At 39.5% G+C, this 24316-nt stretch overlaps 2 protein-coding genes across 2 annotated transcripts in view; one reads left to right on the forward strand and one right to left on the reverse strand.

The window, feature by feature from the left end:
- The window catches only part of LOC141363165 (protein NLRC3-like), a 186563-nt gene that overhangs the window by 37755 nt on the left and 124492 nt on the right, over positions 1 to 24316 (reverse strand). The gene's annotated exons all lie outside the window — the stretch shown is intronic.
- LOC141363281 (zinc finger BED domain-containing protein 4-like) lies at positions 22049 to 23675 on the forward strand. The gene is made up of 2 exons (XM_073865923.1): positions 22049 to 23038; positions 23138 to 23675. The coding sequence occupies exon 1, from the start codon at positions 22118 to 22120 to the stop codon at positions 22961 to 22963; it is 846 nt and encodes a 281-aa protein (XP_073722024.1). The 5' UTR covers positions 22049 to 22117; the 3' UTR covers positions 22964 to 23038; positions 23138 to 23675.

The following is a 24316-nucleotide window of genomic DNA, read 5'->3' on the forward strand; positions in this document are numbered from 1 at the left end:
TTAATAACAATTGATGAAATGTTTACACCCTTACTGATAATTAAATCTAGAGTGTGTCCACGATTGTGTGTGGGTCCATGTACATGTTGAGTCAGATCAAAAGTATTTAAAACAGCTGTGACATCTTTTGTCATAATGCTTTCTGGCTTATCTATGTGAATGTTAAAATCTCCAGCAATAGCAAAACAGTCAAACTCTGAGGAAATCGTTGATAACAGTTCTGTAAAGTCCTCGACAAATGCTGGAGAGTATTTTGGGGCCTGTAAATAATGATCAGTAGAATGCGTGGGGTACCTTTCAACACAATACCTAGATGTTCAAAAGACGGGTAATTCCCAAATGACACTTGCTTACATTGATAGACATCTTTAAAAAGAGCAGCTAGACCGCCACCCCTCCTAGCCGTTCTGCAGAAACTCATATAAGTAAAGTTAGGAGGGACTGTTTCATTAAGGACTGTTGCACTGTAGCTTTCTTCTAGCCATGTTTCATTTAGAAACATAAAATCCAGGTTGTTTGTGGATATTATGTCGCTGACTAGAAGTGATTTGTTTTTAAGTGAACAGATATTTAAAAGTGCTAACTTAACAGTACAATTTTTTTCCCTAACAGAGATCTTAGTTTGACAAGTCACAGGCAGCAGATTAGATTGATTTACCACACGATTTGATCTAGCCTTACGCTTTCTATCATGTACTAAAACAGAAATAGAGAAAGATATAGGCACACTGAGTTCCTGCTTTTGTAAACATTTGATAAAAGTATTAGTATTTTGATAGCAGGAACCCGACACACATCACTGAGAGCCGTTATCAGTTGTTTTTGGTTCACCTACAGTAGATGGAGGAGGGTGTGTGCCTTGGCGTTGTGTCAGAGACCGAAGAGCTCTCACAGGACGAGGAGGGGGAACTGGGCCCACTGGCTTTGGTGGTTTTGGGGCTTGCTGTTTTCTGGTTGAAATCTGTGGGCTTGCAGCAATAGAGTGGGATAGTTTAGTTCCAGCATAAACCAGTTCCTCCATTTTTCCAGAGAAGGTCAAAAGCGGGGATGCTGGAGAGAGGAATGACATATCTAGTGAGGAGTCCTGTTGTTCTGATGTGACCGGAGGCTGTGATATGTTGTCCTGGTTTCCCTGGCTGTTTTCCAGAAAGTCGTCCTTGGGTGCTGAATCTTGGAGCCGTTCTAATCTGACACAGTCTGACTGTGGTGAGCTCTGTGGGCAGGACTCAGCTGAGATTGTGTCCATGAGCAGTGGTTGTTGTGGCTGCGTGGTGTTATCTCTGTCCTTGTGGGATATGTCAACATCATGTCCATTCAGGTGCTGGAGAGAAGTCCTGTGGTCATTCATACTCTGTCCAGGTGTGTGTGTGCCATTCAGGTTGAGTGGATTGGCACACACTGCTGAAGGATGATGAAGGGAGAAATAGATATTGTCCTTTAGCACTCTTGCACCCAGTCTGTTTGGGTGGATGCCATCCTGTTTAAATAGTTGTCTCTGACTCCAGAAAAGATTGAAGTTGTTGATAAAGTTCAGTCCTTTTATGTTGCAGGTTTTTTGCAGCCATGTATTAAGTCCAAGCAAACGTGAAAACCTATTTGTTCCTCTTGCTGGAAGTGGTCCACTAATGAACGGCTGAACTTTCACTGTTCTGAGTGTTTCAAAAAGTTTGTTGAAATCCCTCTTAAGGAGTTCAGATTGCTCTTTGTGAATATCATTCTTCCCCACATGAATGACAACTCGATTTACAGTCTTATGTTTCATCAGAATGTTCTTAAGTTCCCTGTTTACATCAGAAACGGTTGCTTGTGGAAGGCAGCACGTAGTTGAGTCTCTGTTGCTATAGTTTCTGATTATTGAGTCACCCAATATCAGAGTTCTGGGCTCGGATGCGTTCTGCGCTGAGTGGCGCTGTCTGCTCGATCTTGAGCGGCAGTTAGCATCAGTGTTAGCTGCTGGCTGATTTGATCGGTGTTCAGTCACATTTATCACATTTGGGGATTTCTCACTCATATTCATTAATACTTCAAATCTGTTCCCAAGATGTATAGGTGGTGGTAGAAAGTCAGTGTTTGCAATCCTTGTCCTAGCTGTATCTGGGGTAGAGGAAGCTATTGCGGCAAAATGTGATGCTCGTGAGAGTCTGATTTCTCGAGTGATTTTGGGTCTTGCTCCCTGTTTGTACCATTGATTTGTGTGTTGATCATTAGATTCATGGGACTCACCGGCTGAATGCTGAGAGCGTCCATGATGATGAAGCTCTGTTGTGTGTTCTGTCTGGTTTGGTAGTCCTGTAAGTAACTTTGTTTCAAGAACAGCAATCCTTTGTAAAAGTCTGTGGCAGTTTGTGCAGCAAGTAGATTGTTGATGAGGCATTTCTTTTTCTTATCCTTTTGAATGCAGGCAGCTGTGTTTTTCCTTCTGGAATGTAAGCTGATGGCGGTGGGAGGCTAGACGGATGAAAAATTCCACTTTTTTGTAATCCTCCAGTCCCGAAAGTTTGTAAATTAACGTTGATGCCAAGCTTTGTTGTTTGAGCACTATGCTGATTTGCTGATGTTAAAATTATAAGATAAAATATAAAAAGCGATAGAGCAAAGCGCAGAGCAGTAAGCAAAAGCGTCCGAACAGTAGCAGAGCAGGAAGTCAATTTTTGTTACCAGTAGGTTCAGTAGATTCTCCGAAAACAAACAAGACCCAGCATTCATGATATGCACGCTCTTAAGGCTACTGGTAACTTGTTTGCCAAGTAGCAATAAAAAAATATACTAAAAACCTTGATTATTCTGGTTAGTCACATTGTACTGCTATTATTTTGAACAATACTGTATATTTTGTGAATTGTTACCCAAAAGTGACCCCTACTGGACACTTCTACATGACAATGTTTAAAGCTTACATAATGTTGCTTCATTATTATTCAACACATTATTTGCATACTTAAATCAAAAAGTACTAGTATCTATAAAGTTCAGGATATCTTTGATCAAAAAATTGATAGTAACTAAAGAATAAGTACTAGTTTTATATTTTTCTTAACTTGTAAAGTATAATTTAATCATAGTCACTATTGGAAAAAGTACTAGTATCTATTGAATAAGCACTAGCATCTATTTTTTAGGTACTAGTATCTAATGATTAAGAACTTGTATCTAATCGAATAGATACTAGTAACTAAAAAATAAGAACTAGTACCTAAAAAATAGATACTAGTAAATGTAAATGAAAACATGATAAAAATGATAAAAATGCTTGCCATACATATTAAAGATAAATGATGTGACTTTGTCATGTATCTATCCTATATAAACTCTTGTATTCTTTCTGATGAGGAGGATTCAGTCGTGATTAAATCATATTCAAAGACATTGACTGGAGTCTGTCAGGTTGAACACATGATCTTATTTCCTCAAGTGTTTGTGTTCATTAGGGGTGGGAATCGTTTGGACCCTCATGAATCGATTCAGAATCAACATATATAATTAATATGTTAACCAGCATATCGATATGTAACTGTAACTAACATATCGTCTAATCATCATCATTATACACAGTGATTTTGGCAGTATTACTGTATTTATCTAATGCAGCGCACCCAGCGCCTTCGTCTGAATAACAAATGATGTGCATATTTTTACAGAAGTATATTCATGTTCTTATCTATATCTAAACATTTAGCGGCAGGTTTTTGGAAACGCTATTAGCACATCAGATGAGTCCGTAAATGAAAGGCGCTGTTGCAGCTCACTGAACAGAGAAAAGGCAGATGAAGATCATCCCAACATGTATTTTTTTTTCTTGAAGTTTAGGATTAGTCAAATAGGGCTAGATGTATTTGTTTTTTCTTTCTCTACTACTCGTGTAAGCTCCGCTGTGGGTGCTCGTGCGGTGCGCGCTCTCAAGCTGTCCGTGTGCAGCACCCCTCCCGCAGTTGAGTTCCGCCTTTTGGTTCTGATAACGTCACGTTATTATTTTGTAAAATAACTTTTAAGAATCAATTCTTGACATTTGTGAATTGTACAGAATCGTCCACATCATGATGCAGTGTTCATAATGGACAAAATGTTGTGTGACTCTTCGGTGTTTGTCTTCTGTGGACACCTGGTGAGGATAAATGTCTTGTGTGTGTTGTCTACACGGTTATGTAACTTAAGTCAGTCAGGTGTGTAGGGGAAATCTAACAACACAACATCATAATTATTCATGAGACTGCTGATGTATCTGCTTACTGATCAGGGCCCAGTTACCCAAAACGTTCTTATCGCTAAGTAGTTCTTAACCTATTTCTTAACCTCTCTCAACTCTATGGCACGATTCCCAAAACGTTCGTACGCTAAGTGTATCTTCTGTAAGTCACACTTTCGTAAGGTTGGTCTGGACCATTCGTAAGTTCTTTCTTAGCGTTGTTTGAGCACAAAACGCTATCGCCGCCACTGTGCAGCAGTCTTTAGAAATCAGCACAGCGCAGTACAAGTCAAACTATGGTATGTTATCAATGATTTTATGTTATGGACATTTTAAGACTTATAATAAAATATGTTTGCAATGGATACAGGACTATTTATGCAGTTGACTTTATTTGGTATCAGAACTAATGAATCAAAGTCGGCGCCGGTGTTTGTTCCTCATTGAAGTCTGTTCCCTCTATGTTTATAGCGTTTTCATCACCTTACATTTATAATGTTCTATTATACAATTTATTAAATATTTCATATTTGACAGTTTTATGCCTTTTAACATATAGCTCTTTTATCTCTACTGTTTGTTTTAAAACTGTTATGTTTCCATACATAATAAATATATATTATACATATAATATGATTCATACTGTAAAAATAATTGACTTACAATCAAGAACAGTCAAGATACATTACATAAATGCACACACACACATCTCAGTAGCCATTAAAACTTTCAATGTATATAAAGAATAAACGTATAATGTGATAAAAACGCTATAAAAACACTACACTAAAGGGAAACATAGGGAACAGACTTCCACACAACACCGGTAACCCCGAAACAATTTTTTTTTATTCGGCAACCCTTAAACCTTTTGACATTTTGCCTGACGTGGCTAAATTAAAAAAAATTTGCCTCCCAAGACAACTCATTATGTAGCTGCTGGATCTTCTCAGACCATATTCTCTATCTAACTAGGTTGCTTTTTATTGAAAACATTAATGGTAAGCAATACCGCATTAAACAGAAGTAACTGCAGCTGCTTGCCAATCAATTCTGATTGTTAAGTACCTTAACATTAGTATAAAAGTGTATAACATCATTTTTAAAAGTCGTTAAACCCATGTCAAGAAGCGGCACAAGTGGCACAACGGGATAAGGAGGGTGGATGATTAGAGAGAGATACCCGCTTCGTCTATATTACTGACAATTTGATCATTTAATTAATAGTCTATATTTTACGGATAACTTAAACCATGTTAAAATGTTAATGGAATAGTTTGAGTAATGTTCCATTTGTATAGAGCGTGTTGTCTTTCTTAACGCTGTAATGCACCTTTGCGTGAAGTGGAAAATCGATCCCTGAGAGATTGTTAGCAAATAATTCAGCACCTTCACTTGGGACAGCGACATTGTTACGCCGAACTTAGAGGCAGCGTGTTAAGAAGCTTCCTAAGAGACACTTTGGGGAACACACTTAGTAACACAAACAACTTTGGTAAGATATATCTTTTTGAGTCTTCTTAGTGCGCAAAGAGTGAACGTTATCGGGGAACCGGGCCCAGATCCTTTACAGTTTAGTCTGTTTTTTTTTTAACTAAACCTCAGTACATGTGTGACTATCAGAGAGATGATCTTACTTCAGTATCTCCAGTTTACATTCAGGATTCTTCAGTACATCAGAGATCAGCTTCACTCCTGAATTTCTTAGTTTATTATAAGACAGATCCAGATGTGTCAGATGTGATGGGTTTGATCTCAGAGCTGAAGTCAGAGCAACACAACCTTTATCTGTGATACCACAACTAAACAACCTGTAGAGAACAGAGACACACAGTTTGTTCACACACAGATCAAATCTACAGTGAGTTGAATTTGTTTCTCTTCTGTCATCATTTAGTGTTTATGAACATTTTCATTTTAGTTTCATTTATGTGTATTTGTGTTTTACTGAAACACATCAGTGAGATTTACAAGGAAATTAACTTCATCAGTTTATGTTTATATTAACTGTGTGAATTCAATTTTAATGTTTTATGTTTGTGACTTTCAGTAAGAGTTAAAGTGTTGTGATGAATGTTGAATAAAATCAGCTTCAGTTATCAAATACATTACTGAGATTAAATTAAAATTCAACATTTAAAGTGGATCAAAACTTTTTATAAATGTTGTCTTTGAATTTTAAACAATACTTGTCTGAGGACATCTTAGGGTGTTTTCAGACCTGAGTCTATGTTTCAGAACCTGCTGCTTTTTCTCTTTGGTTCAGTTTGTTTAGTCATATGTGAACACGGCAGGAGCGGACTGCTTTAGTCTATGATCACAGCAGCCACAACTACCAGATGAAGATCAATACTTGCTCGGCCCTTCTCCTGAGGTTTCTGAGTCGAGTAGGGGAGTACTGTGAAGCCCAGACAGGCATCAGGGAGATGGCTGGCGCAGTCACGTCCCCGTCTCCCCTTTTCTCCCTTGCTCGTCCGGATTTCAATAAAGCTCGGTGGGTATAGATTTGTGGTGTTAAGCCCACTAGTCGGGGGCGGGACTTCAGTCCTTAAAAGGGTGTCACTGCATCCATTTCCAAAAACATTTGCCGTCCCGTGCATTTTTCTCATTCTCCCTAAACCAAACTGTGCAGAGTCTGTCACTGGGATGACGTTGTATCTTCAATATGTATATGTACATGTGTGTGTATGTGTATATATATATGTTTGTGTATAAGTACATGTGTATACATATGAATGTCCCCTACGCTAATTGGGTTTTGTTTTTCTTTCTTCATGTCTCGTCCTTGTCTCCGAGGACAATGAGACAAACAGACCCAGTTCCGGTAAATGTGAAAGTCGGCACACCTCTGACCCACCGGCAGACCTTCAACGTGATGCCCAGCTGATGCATGACCAACGACCACCGGCAGAACCCGCTTAACCTCCGCCTAATCTCCTTAATCGTTTCAATGCATATATAAATATATCTCCCAAGGGTTTTTCCCTCCTATGACTTTTTTTACTTCCCCGGCTAAGCCTGGGTTTTTTTTTCTCCTAGGGGGTTTTTCAACCCGGGGAGGCAGCCTTCTTGGGCTTAACTTAGTATTCTCTTCTTTACGTTACATTAGCAATACGCACGCTTATAATGTTGATTCATAGCCGCAGCAAATTTAGCTGCTTGTGCTATCGTGTATTATGTTGTGCCATCTGTCGTTTTTCTGTGCTTTCCACTGCTTCTATTTATGTAAAGCTGCTTTGAAACGATCACCAATTGTGAAAAGCGCTATATAAATAAAATTGAATTGAATTTAATTGAATTGAATAAAACACTCCCAGGAGGTTCACAACAAGATTACAATTTGCCCGGGATATGTTGTGCTGTTGGCGGCAGGGGTGCCGCTAGCATTTTTGGGCCCTATGAAAGAATATGAGGTCGGGCCCCCACCATACCCATTTCGCACCAAACATACAATCCAAACTACTGTAGCTATAGAATCTTTGTCTGCAATTTAATATTACAGAACTATTTATTTTGCTATTGTTTTGACCACAATTACAGAATTTATAGATACTTACAATGTCTGCAGCTAAGATAATTTATTGCGCAATGTAAATGTAATTGAAAAATACAGTACATTAATCAAATAATCAGAGAAAATGCAACATTATTAAACACAGATTAAAGATAATTGTGACCATGCCTGTGAAAACCCAGCTGAAGTATTTCTTTGTGATTTACTGTTTTCCACATAAAATCATCCTACATAATGTAAAGAACATTTTGTGAAAATATGAACTTGATATCTTTAATATTGACTGATGTCATGTCAGTGATTGAAATCATAGTGAAATTAATGCTTGAAATTAAACTGTGATGCTTTTATCTCACAAAAAGATTTAAGGCTTTAGTCTGATTTTCAGTGACCGTCTCAGTGACATACTGTATACTTGAGCTGTTACACACATCAACAACATTATAACATTTAAAAATGGCGAACAACAACAATGCATCTTTTCTATACAGTTACCTTATGCCTCAAATAAGACTGGGTCAAAAATGCTTGACCAAAACTTGTATTATAATTATTAGCATTATTTATAAGGCGAAGAACAGGTTTCACAAACCAGCAGCTACACTAAAGCAAAAATAACAACAGATCATTACCGTGAACTCAAGAAAACACTATTTTCGACTATTTTCTTGCCGTATGGTCCTGTCAACCTGTTTATTCATTCTGGATATCTGTTATTAAAAAACTCTCTACTATTATGGGCTGTAGAATACCTCTTTCCCCATCACTTTGCTTGCTTGGCAATATTACAGAAATAGATAACTTTCCACTCAAACATAAAAATACTATACTTATTTCTCTAACTATCGCCAAGAAAATAATTTTATTAAACTGGAAATCAAAAAACTGTCTACAAATTAACCACTGGACCAATACCCTTATAGAATACATAACATTAGAAAAGACTACATCCACGGATAACTTCACTGACATCTGGAACCCATTTTTACAATACTTCAGTTTACTAGACATATGAACCCGGATACACGCACATTCCTCCTCCTCATTTTTTTTCCCCAATATACTTGTTCATAAATATAAAATCATAATATATATTGTTCATTATTTAACCATTGTTATTATTAACATTATTATCATTTGTATTTATTGTTATAATTTACACTGCTACATGGATCTATACTCCCCTCCTCACTATTCTATTTAATTAATTATCTATTTAAAAAAAGTATATTATTATTATCATTATTATTAGTAGTAGTAGTAGTATTGTTTTTTGACATTATTATTGTTGTTTTTCTTATTTTCTCCCCCAAATACATTTCTGAGAAGAGGGAGAGACATTGATAATGTTATTAGTAGTATCAATTAATTATTATAATTATTAATATGGTACTGATTATAAACATATCGACGTTTAATTCTCTTTTCCCCCATCTTCCTTCTGTCCCCAGTCCCCCCCCCCCCTTTTTTCCTTCTCCTTCTCTGATTTTCTGCCTGATAATGGTGGATGGATGTGGCATTGAGTTTGAGGAAATTGCCACCTGGTTGTCCCCATAATCTTTCCTCTGCTGTTCCCAGCCTCAGTCTGACCCAGCTTTTTGTGCCTCCTCCCTTTATCATTAGGGGTCAAGCCCAGAATGGGCGAAGACCCCTATTGTATCTGTTAGTTTTCTTTTTCTTTTTTTCTTTTTCTTCCTCCGCCATTGCGGTCTATGGCAGCCTATAGCAGCGTACATAGGAAAGTTATGAAATTTTGCCCACTGATAGACGACTGTCCAAAAAGTCTCCACAGCAAATTTGGAGTCTTAATCTCTAACCCGCTAGCGCCACCAACAGTCCAAAGTTGCACTTATGTTTTTGCTTATAACTTCTGATCCATAAGTCATATAAACAAAATGTTTCCTCTGATTCCTTGGCTCAAGACGATTCGATTGGACCCTATGACGTCATTTTCCGTCATGAAAAATTTTCCGCCATTTTGAATTATTCATAAAACCTACTTTTGCGAACTCGTCCTAGAGCTTTTGCCCAATTGCCACGAAAAACGGTATGTAGCATCTAGAGCAGCGGTTCCCAAACTTTTTTTCCTGCGCACCCCCTTCTATGTCCCGACCGGGTTGGCGCACCCCCAAACCCCACTTCAAAAAAAAAAAAAACTCGCCATAAAGACTCATGTTTAATCATGTGCAAATAACCAGGGGCCGGTTGCACCAGCCGGACGTAAAGAAGTTGGGTGTAAGTCCTACGTCGGGCTTAGCTACGTCTGACATTGTGAAAAATATTTACGTCTGTTGCACCATCTGAAACTACGACTAAATGCAGCTACGCTCAGCGTAGATGATGCGCGCCCCCGTGTATGCGTTTAATATTTAGACGCCATTCGAGTTTACTATGGTAAGAAACGTACACTTACTGTCGTCAGCTAATAGATGACATATGAGAGCTTTCCTCATGTTTACCAGTGCGCTCTCCCTCAAGATGCGTGCGTCACGTGCAGACCCATCAAACACATTCACAAAAGCCTTTACAGTTTGCACAAAAGGTGTATAATAGTTTGCAGATTCATTATAACAGCTCAAGTTTCAAACAAAATTAAATGAAAGCTTTTTAATAAGTTCTCTACAGTGTCTTTGTAAGTATTTATGTATTTTATTATAAAAATGAATTGCCGGTCTCTCTACCATGCATGAAAGCACATTGCTCGCGTGTGCCTGTGCATTAGACGCACCCATGTCTCGTCACATTTGATTATTTCTATTTTTGCCATAGAAAAAAGTCTCTCTCTCTTGGTCCCTCTCCTCCTTCGTGACTAACAACTTTATCATAAGACGTCCCACTTGACAGTTTCCCTGATTTCAGCCAGTTAAGCATATTTATAATATGGAATGAATGAAACGAGTTGACGCGCATATAGCGGCTGCAGTGCATAACAGAAGAGCAGTGTGTAGAAAAAGACAGCAGCTGTCTTCTACGTTTCTATCAAAAACTAAAAGTATAGTTTTTTATTTAAAATAAAAGCGATTACAAAGGAAATGTTTACTGTTCATGTTTTTTATTCATTTATTGTATGGAAAAATCCCACTTAAAGAACCAGACCGCCATTAGATTTTTCCACTCGCGCACCCCCCGGTGGCAGCTCGCGTACCCCTGGGGGTGCGCGTACCACACTTTGGGAATCCCTGATCTAGAGACACTCAGGGCAAAAAGTTATTAAAAGAATTTTGATAAACCATTCCGTTTTCGTATAGCTCGTCAACAAATTTTACGTAGAGCGCACAAAAACAGGTTTTAGTGTGTATCTTCGCCAATCTTATGTCTATTGACGCCACACTTGGTAGTTGTGATGCCAGTCAGGATCTGAGGGGGCATGCAGAGTTTCGTCGCAGCGCCACCTAGTGGTCATACTTATGCTTTACATGCCTATAACTTTGGCTCTGATTGGTGTTTTTTCACGGGACTTGTTTTCCTGAAGTCCAGAATAGTTACCGAGTCCAACGATACCAAACATGCCAGATTTCGCCTTACGGTTATCCCTGCGCAGCAAAACAGCACTTAAAAAACATGCGCAAATATCTCCGCAAGCGTAATTCTGATCGACTGGAAAACACGGAAAACACCATAGGAAGAAACTAACCTTACCTTCTGAACAAAAACTTCTATTGGCGTTATATTAAAATTTTCATCAGAAATGGCTGAAAATTGCAAAAAAACGAAAAATTACCTTTACATTTTGTGTTTTTTACACATAAATGGTTATAACTTCGTAAAGCAAAGAGATTTTTTCACCATTTTTGATACGCTGATGTACGACCACAGTCTGAAGCTACACAAAAAAAATGGTATGCTTGCACCACTAGTTGGCCTAATAATTGAACAAAACCTTTGAAATCAAGCCACCCTATGGTCATACAACTGTTTCTTCACTAAACTGAAGTGTATAGTCATAAAACTAGCTAGATGTAACACAGTTATGACCTGCGGTTACATGCACAATTTTGTCATTGCGCCACCTAGTGGTTTTGAGATAGAAATATGGTACTTTTGTCTAAAACTACTCCAACAGTACATCTAAAATCTTGGGTCATCATGTATTATTCCTTTCATGGCTTGGAGATCATTGGTGCATGCCAATTAACTCCTTAGCAACTAATTAGGATACCTTATCAACCCTATTTACAAGAGCTATATCTCTGCATCAGAACATCGTAGAGACATGGGGGTGGTCTCTTTTGACTCATTAACACCACTGTAACATTTTGTGAGCTAAGATTTGCCACTGCAAGCACCACTCACATTTTCTTCAGTGTTCTAGTTGTCAATGCTCCTCGAGAAGAGAGAGAGAGATTACACTGAATGAAAACACAGCTTTTTTGCTGATAACTGTTATATTATTTAGTCTGAAATCAAGAGATTTTCCTAGGTTCTTTAAACTGCTCATCCGAATTCAACTTGTTACGGTTCTTTGTCAAGGAACCCAACAAAACCAGGGAGACACCACACAACCGCTAAATTTGCAAAGCAATTTATTAAACTAAAGAACGTAAACATGAAATGTATAGTAGTCAGTGTAGATGAATTGTCAGCGTGTCAGCAGGTGCGTGTAAGTGATACAAGTGTAAACAATTAAAGTCAACAAAACCAACAGAAGATTAATGTCCAAAAGCCGTTCTCGGTGAGGCGGATCATAACGAGAACTCCTCGAATGCGGCTGCGGTCTCCCGCAAACTCCATATCCCTCGAGACACACCGGCAGTCACATGACGGGCAAACCACTCCAGCAAGCACAAGTCTCGTCTCACTCCCTCATCAGTTCACACGGACCGCTTTTAAAGAGCGCTGATTTAGTGCAGGTGCGCTGCTACGTCATCCAATCTGTCAATCACCTGTAACTCAAACAGAACACAGTGACTCACTGGGACGTCACACACCCCCCTTTAAAAGATCCTGTATTCTATGAAAAGGATCCGCACAACACCACAGAACCAAACCAAAAATGAAAAGTTCTAAAAGCATACTTCCTTTTATGTTATTTCTATAGCATCCGATCCACCAGAAATAGTATGTTCTTACAGCCATCTCAATTCTCCTTGTCCCCTTAACCCCAGCAATCTGGATCCTGAAAGCAAATTAAGGAGAAAAAGGAAACAGAAAAACAGATACGACTGGCCAAACATTAAACTCATTCAGTTTGATCAGGAACACGAGATAACGCATCTGCCACTACGTTATCAGAACCCTTGATGTGTTTTACAGTTAAGCTGTAAGGCTGTAAAAAGAGAATCCAGCGCATCAACCGCTGACTCGGGGACTGTAGGGAATGTAAAAATGTTAAGGGGTTATGATCAGAATAAACCTCCACTGGTAGTCCTCCCCCCACATATACGTCAAAGTGCTGAAGAGCCCAAATTAAAGATAAGGCTTCTTTCTCGATAACCGAATAGTTTTTTTGGTAAGTATTAAACTTACGAGAAAAAAAACTTACAGGATGTTCAAGTCCAGTCTCGCCTGTTTGTAACAGAACAGCCCCAGCACCAACCTGGCTTGCATCTACCTGTATTTTGAAAGGTTCATCCAGCCTAGGGGCAGCTAGAACAGGAGCAGTGGTTAACAATAGCTTAACATTGTCAAAAGCTTTCTGACAATTCACACTCCAAACAAATTTGATGGAATTCTTAAGTAAATCAGTGAGTGGGGCAACCACCGTTGAAAAATTTGGGCAAAATCCTCGATAATACCCCACCATCCCCAGAAAACGCATCAGCTCCTTCTTGTTTGATGGGGGAGGGAAATTTTGAATAGCCACAATTTTGGCTTGAATAGGACGTACCTCACCTTGGCCAACTTCTTTACCCAAATATCTTACGGTCGCCTTGGCAAACTCACACTTTGCCAAGTTGACAGTAAGATGCGCCTCTGCCAAACGAGTCAAAAGTGCACGAAGGCGTACCAAATGTTGTTCCCATGTGTCACTGAAAACAATAACATCATCTAAATACACCGCACAACCTTCCAGACCAAATACCACTCTATTCATCAATCTCTGGAAGGTTGCGGGTGCATTTCGCAGGCCAAAACTCATCACGGAGTACGAATATAATCCAGATGGCGTAATAAATGAAGTTATTTCCTGAGCTCTAGGAGTTAAAGGCACTTGCCAATATCCTTTTAGAAGGTCCAGTTTACTTACAAAATGTGCAGTCCCCACCTGATCTACACAGTCCTCCATTCGAGGAAGTGGAAACGCATCAGGTTTAGTAATAGCGTTTAATTTACGGTAGTCAGTACAAAATCTGTAAGTAGAATCTGGCTTTTTCACCAGCAAACATGGTGAAGCCCAACTGGAACAGGAAGGAACAGCGATCTCATTCTCCAGCATATACTGAACTTCTGATTCCAACACTTTCCGCTTACTCATAGGAACCCTGTAGAAACGCTGTCGAATAGGACGGGCATCTCCCACATCCACATCATGCTGGATAAGATGCGTACGAGTTGGAACATCTGCAAATAGACTAGGAAAATCAAACACTAACTTTGTCAACTCTGACCTCTGTATATCTGATAAATGCAAAAACAAAGCATCCAAATTTTGAAGAGTCTCTGAATTCTTTAACCGGGGAAGCAAAACGCAGTCTCCAGGGACCATCACATCCTCCCCTCCCTCTACAAAAAGAGATTGAACATGATCAAGAGAGGTACTAGAAACAGTAACAACTGGACTAACTGGTTGACTTTCAGAATGACGAGAATGATAAGGCTTAAGTAAATTCACATGAAAACATTGCTTTGCTTTTCGTCGATCTGGAGTTTCAATTTGATAGTTTTGGTCAGTCATTTTTCGCAGAACTTTATATGGACCAGTAAATCGTGCACAAAAAGGAGATCCAGATGAAGGCAACAAAACTAGCACTTTATCACCTGGTCTAAAAACACGAGATTCTACATGCTTATCATAGTACTTCTTCATTGTACTCTGCGCTCCGACAAGATTTTTCTGCGCACTTAAACCAGCCAAAAATAAACGTCTACGAAAACCATTCACGTATTCTAACAAATTCTGTGGAGGATCATCTTCACACAGTCCTTCCCGCAAAACAGAGAGAGGACCTCTTACACTGTGACCAAAGACTAGATCATTTGGACTAAAACCCAAGCTTTCTTGTTGTACTTCTCTAGCTGCGAGTAATAACCAGGGTAACCCTTCCTCCCAGTCACGGTTCAACTCCACACAGTAACTACGTAACAATGCTTTCAACGTTTGGTGAAATCGTTCAAGAGCACCTTGACTTTGAGGGTGATATGCGCTTGATTGATTATGTCTCACCTTAAGCACTCTCAAAATCTCATCAAACATACGTGAAGTGAAATTTGACCCTTTGTCACTCTGAATAATCTTGGGTATCCCAAACACAGAAATGAACTGAGTTAGAGCTTTCACAACTGCTTTGGTTGTAATTTTTCGAATAGGGTAAGCTGCCGGATACCGAGTTGCCTGACACATTACAGTCAGCAAATATACATTGCCTGATTTAGAAGTAGGCAATGGACCTACACAGTCAATTATTAGATGTTCAAAAGGTTTACTTGTAACAACTATAGGCGATAGAGGCACTGGTTTCAAAGATTGATTCGGTTTGCCTGTTAACTGACATGTATGGCACGTTTTAATGAAGGCTGAGATATCCTTTTTCAAACATGGCCAATAGAATTGTCGCAAAACTCTGTCATAAGTTTTCTTTACTCCTAAATGACCTGCTACTTCCCCATGCGCAACCTTCATTACCATTTCACGGAACGGTTTTGGTACCACCACTTGAATTATAGCCTCACCAATCAAACCTTTTTTACAAGGAACATATTTCCTCAAAAGTAGCTCATCTTGGACAAAATATCCACTGACAGCACTTCTCACCTCTTCTGATGAAATAACATCCTCAAACAACTTCTGCAACCCAGGATCATTTTGTTGGGCCGTTATCAACTCCCTATTGGAAATAGGAGAAAGAGTAGACAAACCAGACAGTGCATACTTTGACACTTTTACTTCACAAAAAGCCTCACGACTCTTAGAACGCGTTACCACACATGATGTAAATACCTCAGGGAACTTCTGCTTTAATGCATCAGATTTCTCAGTTAATGGAGTGGGCACTACCACAGGTGGTGGAATTACCTCTCGCCATACCCTACCTCCAGCTAAATTATTCCCGAGTATTACCATGACACCATCCACCGGCAATGATGGACGGACTCCCAGGGTTACTTCTCCACAGACCAACTCCGAAGTCAAATTTACTCTGTGCAGAGGAACAGAAAGAGTGTTTAAACCAATCCCTTTGATCAAAACATCCCTGCCTTCACTTGATACTTCAGAAAAAGGCAAGACAGACTGAAGAATAAAGGATTCAGAAGATCCTGTATCTCTTAAGATCTTAACCGGGACTTTTTCTTCTGACTTGGCCAGAGAAACAAAACCCTGTGTAATAAAAGGTGCAAAGTGATTTTCAGTTTTTAAGTGGCACACTGTATTCTCATCCATAGAAGCATCTGATTGCAAATTATTGACTTTTGTAGTCTCAGTCATTAACACAGGACTAACATTAGCATGAGACTTCTTTTGACTAGATTTCAACTTTGCGGCCAAAACAGGACACTTATTTTTCCAATGTCCATTGTTGAAACAATAATTGCATACCAAATCTCGGTCAGGTTTCCCACGACCATTTCTCTCAAATTTTGAAGAAAAAGTTGGCTCAAATTTCCTTGATGCAACTCTATTTTCAGCAAAATTACTGTAGTGACGCACTGATCTGTCATCTCTGTATGCAGTTTTATGAGTCAAAATGTAATCATCTGCTAGAACTGCAGCTTCAACCGCATCATTTGGCTTCTTTTCATTTATATATGTGGCAATATAGTCAGGCACAATGTTCTTAAACTGTTCTAAAATAATAAGATCACGTAAACTCTCAAAGTTATCCACATCTGAAGCAGTGCACCAACGATCAAAATGTGAAACAAGTTCTCTTACCACCTCAGAATGTGTTTGGCGTTCACCTTTCCTCCAGTTCCTAAAACGCTGGCGGTATGCTTCAGGAACTAACTCATAAGCCTTTAGAATGGTCACTTTTACCTTATCATAATCTCGCCGGTCCTCCATCGGAAGAGCTGCATATGCCTCCTGTGCTTTGCCTGTAATCACAGTTTGGAGCATAACAATTCGTACAGCATTTGGCCAATTCCTTTCTTCAGCAAGAGTCTCAAACAAAGAGAAAAACACATCCGGATCATGTTCGTTAAATTTAGGGAGCAATCTTAAATTACTAGCCATGTCAAAACCACCATAGTTTCTTTCACCAGGATCAATAGGTAATCTGCCTTCCCTTGCTAACTTTAAACGCTCCGCTTGCAACTCACACTCGCGTGTTGATTTTTCAACCTCCAATTGTTTCTGTGCGAATTCAATTTTACGTTGTTTGAGCAAGTTCTCAGTTCTTAATTTTTCCAACTCAAACTCATATATCCTAGTTTCCTTGACCAATTCCTTATCATGATTTTGTTGCATTTGCAAAATCTCTTTTCTTTGTTCAAAAGACAACCCTGAAAAAATATCCACCGGATTTTTCTGTGTGGAAATGACTAAAAGTTTATTTTCAATCAACCAATTTCTCACGATAGCACGAAGTTCCTTTTTCTTTGTTCGTTTATCTACATCACCAATTTTAAAATGGTCTACAAGTTCCCACAACTTTTGCTTCACAAACAAATTCAACACGTCCTCTGATGGAGCTTTAACAAATTCTTCAATGGATGCCATATTTAAATCTTAAACTTGCTGGCTAATTTATTCAATTGAAAAGCAAGTGTATTTAAAAACAACAGCTACAGATCAAACATATGTTCACGCTTTCCCCTTCTACACTGCCTAACCACCCTCTACACTATTCTATGCCTAATCTTCGTGCAGCTTTCAAGAGTAAAGCGGCATTAAACACCAAATACCGGCAGTTTCGAAATTGAGCAAAATAGCCCAATTCGTTACCACGGCGGTGTGCTTCACCCAAAAGCCTACACAAAAATAAAAAAGGCAAAATAACAAATCAACGCAAAGCGTTGCTAATACCTAATGGGGAATATGAACAATGTTTTATCTGTAACGTAATAAAAATACACTTACCTTCAATGACGACTACCTTCGAACTCGCGGGACATCTTTAAATATAAACTCAAGCGTGCATCTCCCAAATAATGCGAATAAACAATGATTTGCTTGTTCCTTTCACATTTACACAAAACTATATTTTAATTTAAATCAAACGAACGCATATGTTAACGAGCCCCCATTTGTTACGGTTCTTTGTCAAGGAACCCAACAAAACCAGGGAGACACCACACAACCGCTAAATTTGCAAAGCAATTTATTAAACTAAAGAACGTAAACATGAAATGTATAGTAGTCAGTGTAGATGAATTGTCAGCGTGTCAGCAGGTGCGTGTAAGTGATACAAGTGTAAACAATTAAAGTCAACAAAACCAACAGAAGATTAATGTCCAAAAGCCGTTCTCGGTGAGGCGGATCATAACGAGAACTCCTCGAATGCGGCTGCGGTCTCCCGCAAACTCCATATCCCTCGAGACACACCGGCAGTCACATGACGGGCAAACCACTCCAGCAAGCACAAGTCTCGTCTCACTCCCTCATCAGTTCACACGGACCGCTTTTAAAGAGCGCTGATTTAGTGCAGGTGCGCTGCTACGTCATCCAATCTGTCAATCACCTGTAACTCAAACAGAACACAGTGACTCACTGGGACGTCACAAACTTTACTTTCTTCGGTGCCCTTTTTGGCTTGACCCCGGCATTGCTGCTTGCAGCTATATTTATCATTATTATTATTACTATTATTATTATTATTATTATTATTATTATCATCATTGATATTATTATTATCATTATTGCTATTATTAAAACACTTTAAAAATATAACATCGACACCATAACCAAAATATAGGGCAAGTGTGGCGTGTGTGCAGGCAAGGCATTTACTATGACCTGGTTCGGCACTGCACATCACACTGTTTTTAATGCACTAAACACCAGTAGATTTCTTGATCGACATATTAATTCAGTATCAACCTAATATTACAAATATAACATAGGGTAAGTGTGACGTGTGTGTTGACCTGACCACTACCCGGGTCTGGATCTCCACTGCATGTCCATTTTTTTAAATGCACCACACATTAGAGGTTTTCATTTTTCATTTATCATTATTCAAACAAAACAGGGTAGGCCTGAGTTGGGAACTACCCTGTGGGACCATGAGGGGCTGCTCCTTGGGCCCGATGCCACATCTGTCCCCAATACCTCAAAACACACAAGGCTAGGTGCTTGTGGTTTATGTAGTTTCCTCATCTTTCAACCCCTCTGCTTGTGCTACCTCCCCCCTTTTATTTATTGGTATATATATATATATATATATATATATATATATATATATATATATATATATATATTTTCTCTTTCTTTCTTCCTCTATTCTAACCGTATGAATCTATCTAAATGTATCTATTAATTGGATTACCTACTGTTAAACGTAGTGATGCACGATATATCGGCCGCCGATTTAATATCGGCCGATATGGTCATTTTTTTACACATCGGCATCGGTCCGATGTCAAAAAAGAGCCGATGTGAACAGGCCGATAATCATTCGTGTGTATTTGACGTGACTTGTGTAGGAGATGTGAGTGTGGGGGCGGGGATGTTTGTTTTTGCACGTGCGCATACCTTGCACGTGTGCTGAAGCAGACGCTGAAGACAGCAAAAAAGTAAATTGCCTTTGATGAGGGAGCAACGATGTCGTCTGTCTGGTTATTTTTCAAAGTGTCTGAAGAGGATCCTCGCTATGCTGTATGCAATGAGTGTGAGGGCCAAGTGATGCGAGGGGGAGTTCGGGCCAAATCGTTCAACACTACCAATTTGATCACCCACTTAAAAAATAAACATCCCGGAGCCTACAAAGAATATGAGAAATCAGCAAATGCTAACAAACTGCGGAAAAAAGCTAACGCAACGGTAGCTGCACCGGTCGGTAGCCCAATAGAACAAGCGCTGGAAAAGACGAAAAAATTCCACAAAGACCACCCGAAGCAAAAGGCATTGACCATGGCGATAACAAAGATGATCGCTGTTGATGATCAACCGTTTTCGTTAGTGGAAGACGAAGGATTTAGGGAGGTGCTTGATCTCGCTGAGCCCCGCTATGACAAGCCAAGTCGTCGTTACTTTGCGGATGTCGCCCTGCCAGCCTTACATGATGTCGTAGCCACTCACGTGCACAAGTTACTCGACAGCGATGTTAATGACATCAGTTTTACAACGGATATCTGGAGTTCCGACCTCAACCAAACAAGCATGTTGAGCCTCACGGCTCAGTGGATTGATGTCAACTTCGAGATGAAGAGAGCTGTGCTACATGCCCAAGAATTCCCTGGCTCGCATACAGGTAGGCATGGATATTTTTTTGGACAGATACACATTAAATTAAAATGTAGGCATAGTAGAAATTAAGCTAACGTCCTTCGGGCTGCACGTATAACTTACTTATATACAGTATCGATCGGCTGCAGCTTGCTTTTACTCTAAAGTTTTGATGTATTGTTACCATAGTAAAAAAAACACGATCTCACGTGAGATCAGGTTGTAAAAACAGCCTTTGTGGAGGTGTAAAATATATTCGAGTGATAAGAAGAGTGTCGTTTCACCATTGAATGGATGAAAAGCCCGCTATAAATTAAAATATCCACTGTAACGTTAGCTGCAGCCCAACTTTATTCTTTTTTAACTTTTTTTTAGTAAATGATCTGTAAGAATTATGCTTTATTAGTGCTGTTCATTGATTTTAGTAAGTTTTTATATTTTGGATATAAATTGTTTCAATACTGCAATATATGGTGTAAAAACGTCTGAGTGCTGCCCTCTTCAGGTTGAACGGTGGCTACTGCAGTTTAATTTTCCTATTGAATGTTGGGTCCAAAAAATAACTCGTGACATAAGCATTAGTGTTGGGCGATATGCCCTATTTTTAGATCGTCCTAGCGTCAGCCTGTGAGATCGGCGATACACGATATTATCGGGGGGCGGGGCAGTAGTTTACTCATTTTTTTATTTGTTAATTTTTACTCATTATAACAAGTCACTTGATGGGTGGACAAAAAACAAGACCGTAACACCGTCATGACCGCAACCTTCTTAAAACTGATGCCATTAATGCGAGCGCGTCATTAAAACCCTAACCATGATTACTTAATAACTGTAAAAACATGCATCTGCGCACGCACACACACGTCCGCGCACATACAAACTATTCAATGCATTTATTTAGTGCTGTTGCAGAAGACTACACGTGTCAAGCAGTTGTGCTCTCATGAGGTGCATTTTTAAACGCATCGGTCCAGCGGAACGCGATCATATTTTAAACACAATCATATATTAAACACGAGGGACGTGTTGCTACAACTCATTGAAATGCATATCATAAACTATATCATTAATACCTAGTGATCTGACTTCAGACAGAGCGCAGCTCTCTGCACGTACGTGAGAGTGAGAGAGGCGCTAATATGCAGCGGGTCATATTTTAAACCAAAAGTAAAGTTTGCATCAGCTCGCATGAAACGCATTAAACTGAACAAATAAGGATTACTACTTTAGTTTATGTTTAGACTGCGGACAGACGCGAGAGCGCGTGCACGTGAGACAGAGAGAAGCGCAGCTGCTCATGACGCGGCGCGCTGGATTTAGTGGAGACCAAGACGCGCGCATTAAGTGCAGGTACGTGCAAGAAGGAATTCTCTCTTTACAAGCTCTCCGCGTAAAGTGAAGCCCACAAACCCTCATGTGAGGAAAAGCATGCATTGTTGGTGTTAATATAAAACTATGATGCTAATAATAATAATAATAACCATTCGCCAACTATCGTCTTGACTATCGCCATGAAAGCCTGCCATTGGCGATCTGTCTGAAGATCGTCGATACACGATACTATCGTCTATCGGCACAACCCTAATAAGCATATAAATAAATCATTTGTGGGGTATTTTGAGCTAAAAAGCAAAGACAGCAAAGATTTATTTATTATTTTAAAGTCTTATGAAAATGTTTTAATATATCAGAGATTGCTGAGGGGTGTTTATAAATATCTGGGAAATTTCAAGTTTCATATAATGACAGAGGTTAGGTACAGAACAGCCTACACAATTGTTGAACTAGAGATATGACTGCTTAGAATGTGGAAATGGCATAGCTTGGATGAGGGAAAATGCATTATATCATGTGCCAGCTAGCTAACGTGTCTTTGATTAAACTTTTTTATCCTTTTATTCCAGGTACCGCCATAGCCAGTGCATTTGACGCCATGTTTACAGAATGGAAAATCCGGAAAGAAAATGTGCATGTTGTGCTTCGAGACAACGCACGTAATATGGTGAAGGCAATGGAGGAGTGTGGTGTTAAAAGCCTGGGCTGTATGGCTCATCTGGGGCAGTTAGCAGTGCACGATGCAGTACTAAGCCAGCGAAGCGTTGTTGACTCTTTGGCTATAGCGAGAAAAATAGTCGGACATTTTAAAAGCTCCCCCCTTGGTACCTCTCGGCTGAGAGACATCCAGAGAGAGATGGGAATGAAGACCAAGATGCTACAACAGGATGTCCCGACGCGCTGGAACAGTACATTCCTGATGATGACAACTCTCCTAGAACAGAAGCGCGCACTGGTTATGTACGAGGCTGACCACGGACTGCCTGTATCTCTCAATGCAAACCAGTGGAGTCTCATTGAGAAAATGACCACACTCCTGGCACCCTTTGAAGAGATGACGAGAGAGATTAGCTCACATACAGCTACAGCTGCTGACGTGATTCCCTCTGTTGTGGCACTCAAGCGTTTTCTGAACAAAACAGCCGAAACGGACAGTGGGGTTAAAACGACCAAGTCTGCACTGCTTGAAGCCGTGAACAAGAGATTCGAAACCACTTTCTCCGAGCAACTATACTACTTGGCAACAATCCTTGACCCCAGATACAAAGATCGCTACTTTGACGCAGACCTCAAGCAGGTGGCAAAAAACAAGCTAGAGAAGGAAGTGGACAAGATGACAGCGTCAGTGACGACCAGCACCAGTGCCACAGATGGGCCTACACCAGACAGAGAAGAAGGTGAACCACAAGAAAAGAGGATGTGTACGCAACGTGAAGGGCATTAGTTTCTGGACATGTTTGATGAAATTCTGGAGGAAAAGGAGCAGGATGAACAGGCAACGAGTTCAACGAGTGTGCAGGTAGGCTAGTTTACTATACTATTTCAATCAATGTTGAATAATAATTTCCAGATGATTTGCCAGAGATGTATATTTATGCACTTTTCTATATTTTTTTAGGTGCATGGTTACCTGAGTGAGCCCACCCTCCCCAGAAATGCGAGCCCGCTGCAGTACTGGCAAAGCAACATGACCCACTTCCCTGCCCTCGCCACAGTGGCACGCAAGTACCTGTCAGCTCCATGTACTAGCGTGGACAGTGAACGTCTCTTCTCCGCTGCTTCAAATGTTGTCAGTGAAAAGAGAAATAGGATCGGTACAGAGAGAGCAGAAATGCTCCTGTTTGTTAAGCACAACATTCGTCTGCTTCCAAAGACTGGGAAGGCCAAGGGTTAGGTCTAACCCTAAAGTACTTTGCAGTTACAGTACTCACAGTTCAGAAGACTGTAAAAGCCAGTGTCTGTTCAGCCCAGTTTGTTATGGCTCCATTTTCACATTTTACCTTAGCTCCATAACTTTTGGCGTTGGCCATTTAAGGCCTACTACTGTACTTTAAAGTTTTGTACTGTTGTACAATGTTCACAGAATACAGTGACTTGGTCTTAAGTGAGTTAGATGTTTATTGACAATACTCAAGGTTGGCTTATTCATAGTGTTAATTCAGGACACATGTGTATCCTTTATAAAAATATATATATATATATATATATAAATGTATAAATATAATTATTATTGTTTTTCTGAAAATTGATGACATTTTGCACATGGGTAAAGGTACCCAATCAGTAATATCTGGAAATAAATTACAAAACTAAAAAAAAAATGTGTTTTGGAAAATAGCTCTTTATTTGATTATCATACAAATGTGTTTTCTATACAGAGATATCGGTATCGGCAAATATCGGTATCGGCCATAACAGACAAGAGTCATATCGGTTATCGGCATCGGCCAAAATTTTCACATCGGTGCATCACTAGTTAAACGTGTATGCATTACTCTAAATATCCCCTCATTCTTTACACACACATAAACTTACAATATGATATGTATGGGCAATGGCTGTATTTATTATTTGTTCGTCTTATCTGTTTTTCTGTTTTCCATTATGTTCTATTTATTGTTATTTACCACATGTAAATAGAGTCACTTTCTGTGTTTGCACTATACAATAAAAAAAAAACTCAAGAAAACGTCTCGGTTACGGATGTAACCCTCGTTCCCTGAAGGAGGGAACGGAGACGTCACGTCGTGACCGACGAATTGGGAACTCGCTTAGAGAGACCCAACTGCTTCGTATA

The sequence above is a fragment of the Misgurnus anguillicaudatus genome, unplaced genomic scaffold, assembly GCF_027580225.2.
Source record: "Misgurnus anguillicaudatus unplaced genomic scaffold, ASM2758022v2 HiC_scaffold_33, whole genome shotgun sequence".
NCBI classification, from domain to species: domain Eukaryota; kingdom Metazoa; phylum Chordata; class Actinopteri; order Cypriniformes; family Cobitidae; genus Misgurnus; species Misgurnus anguillicaudatus.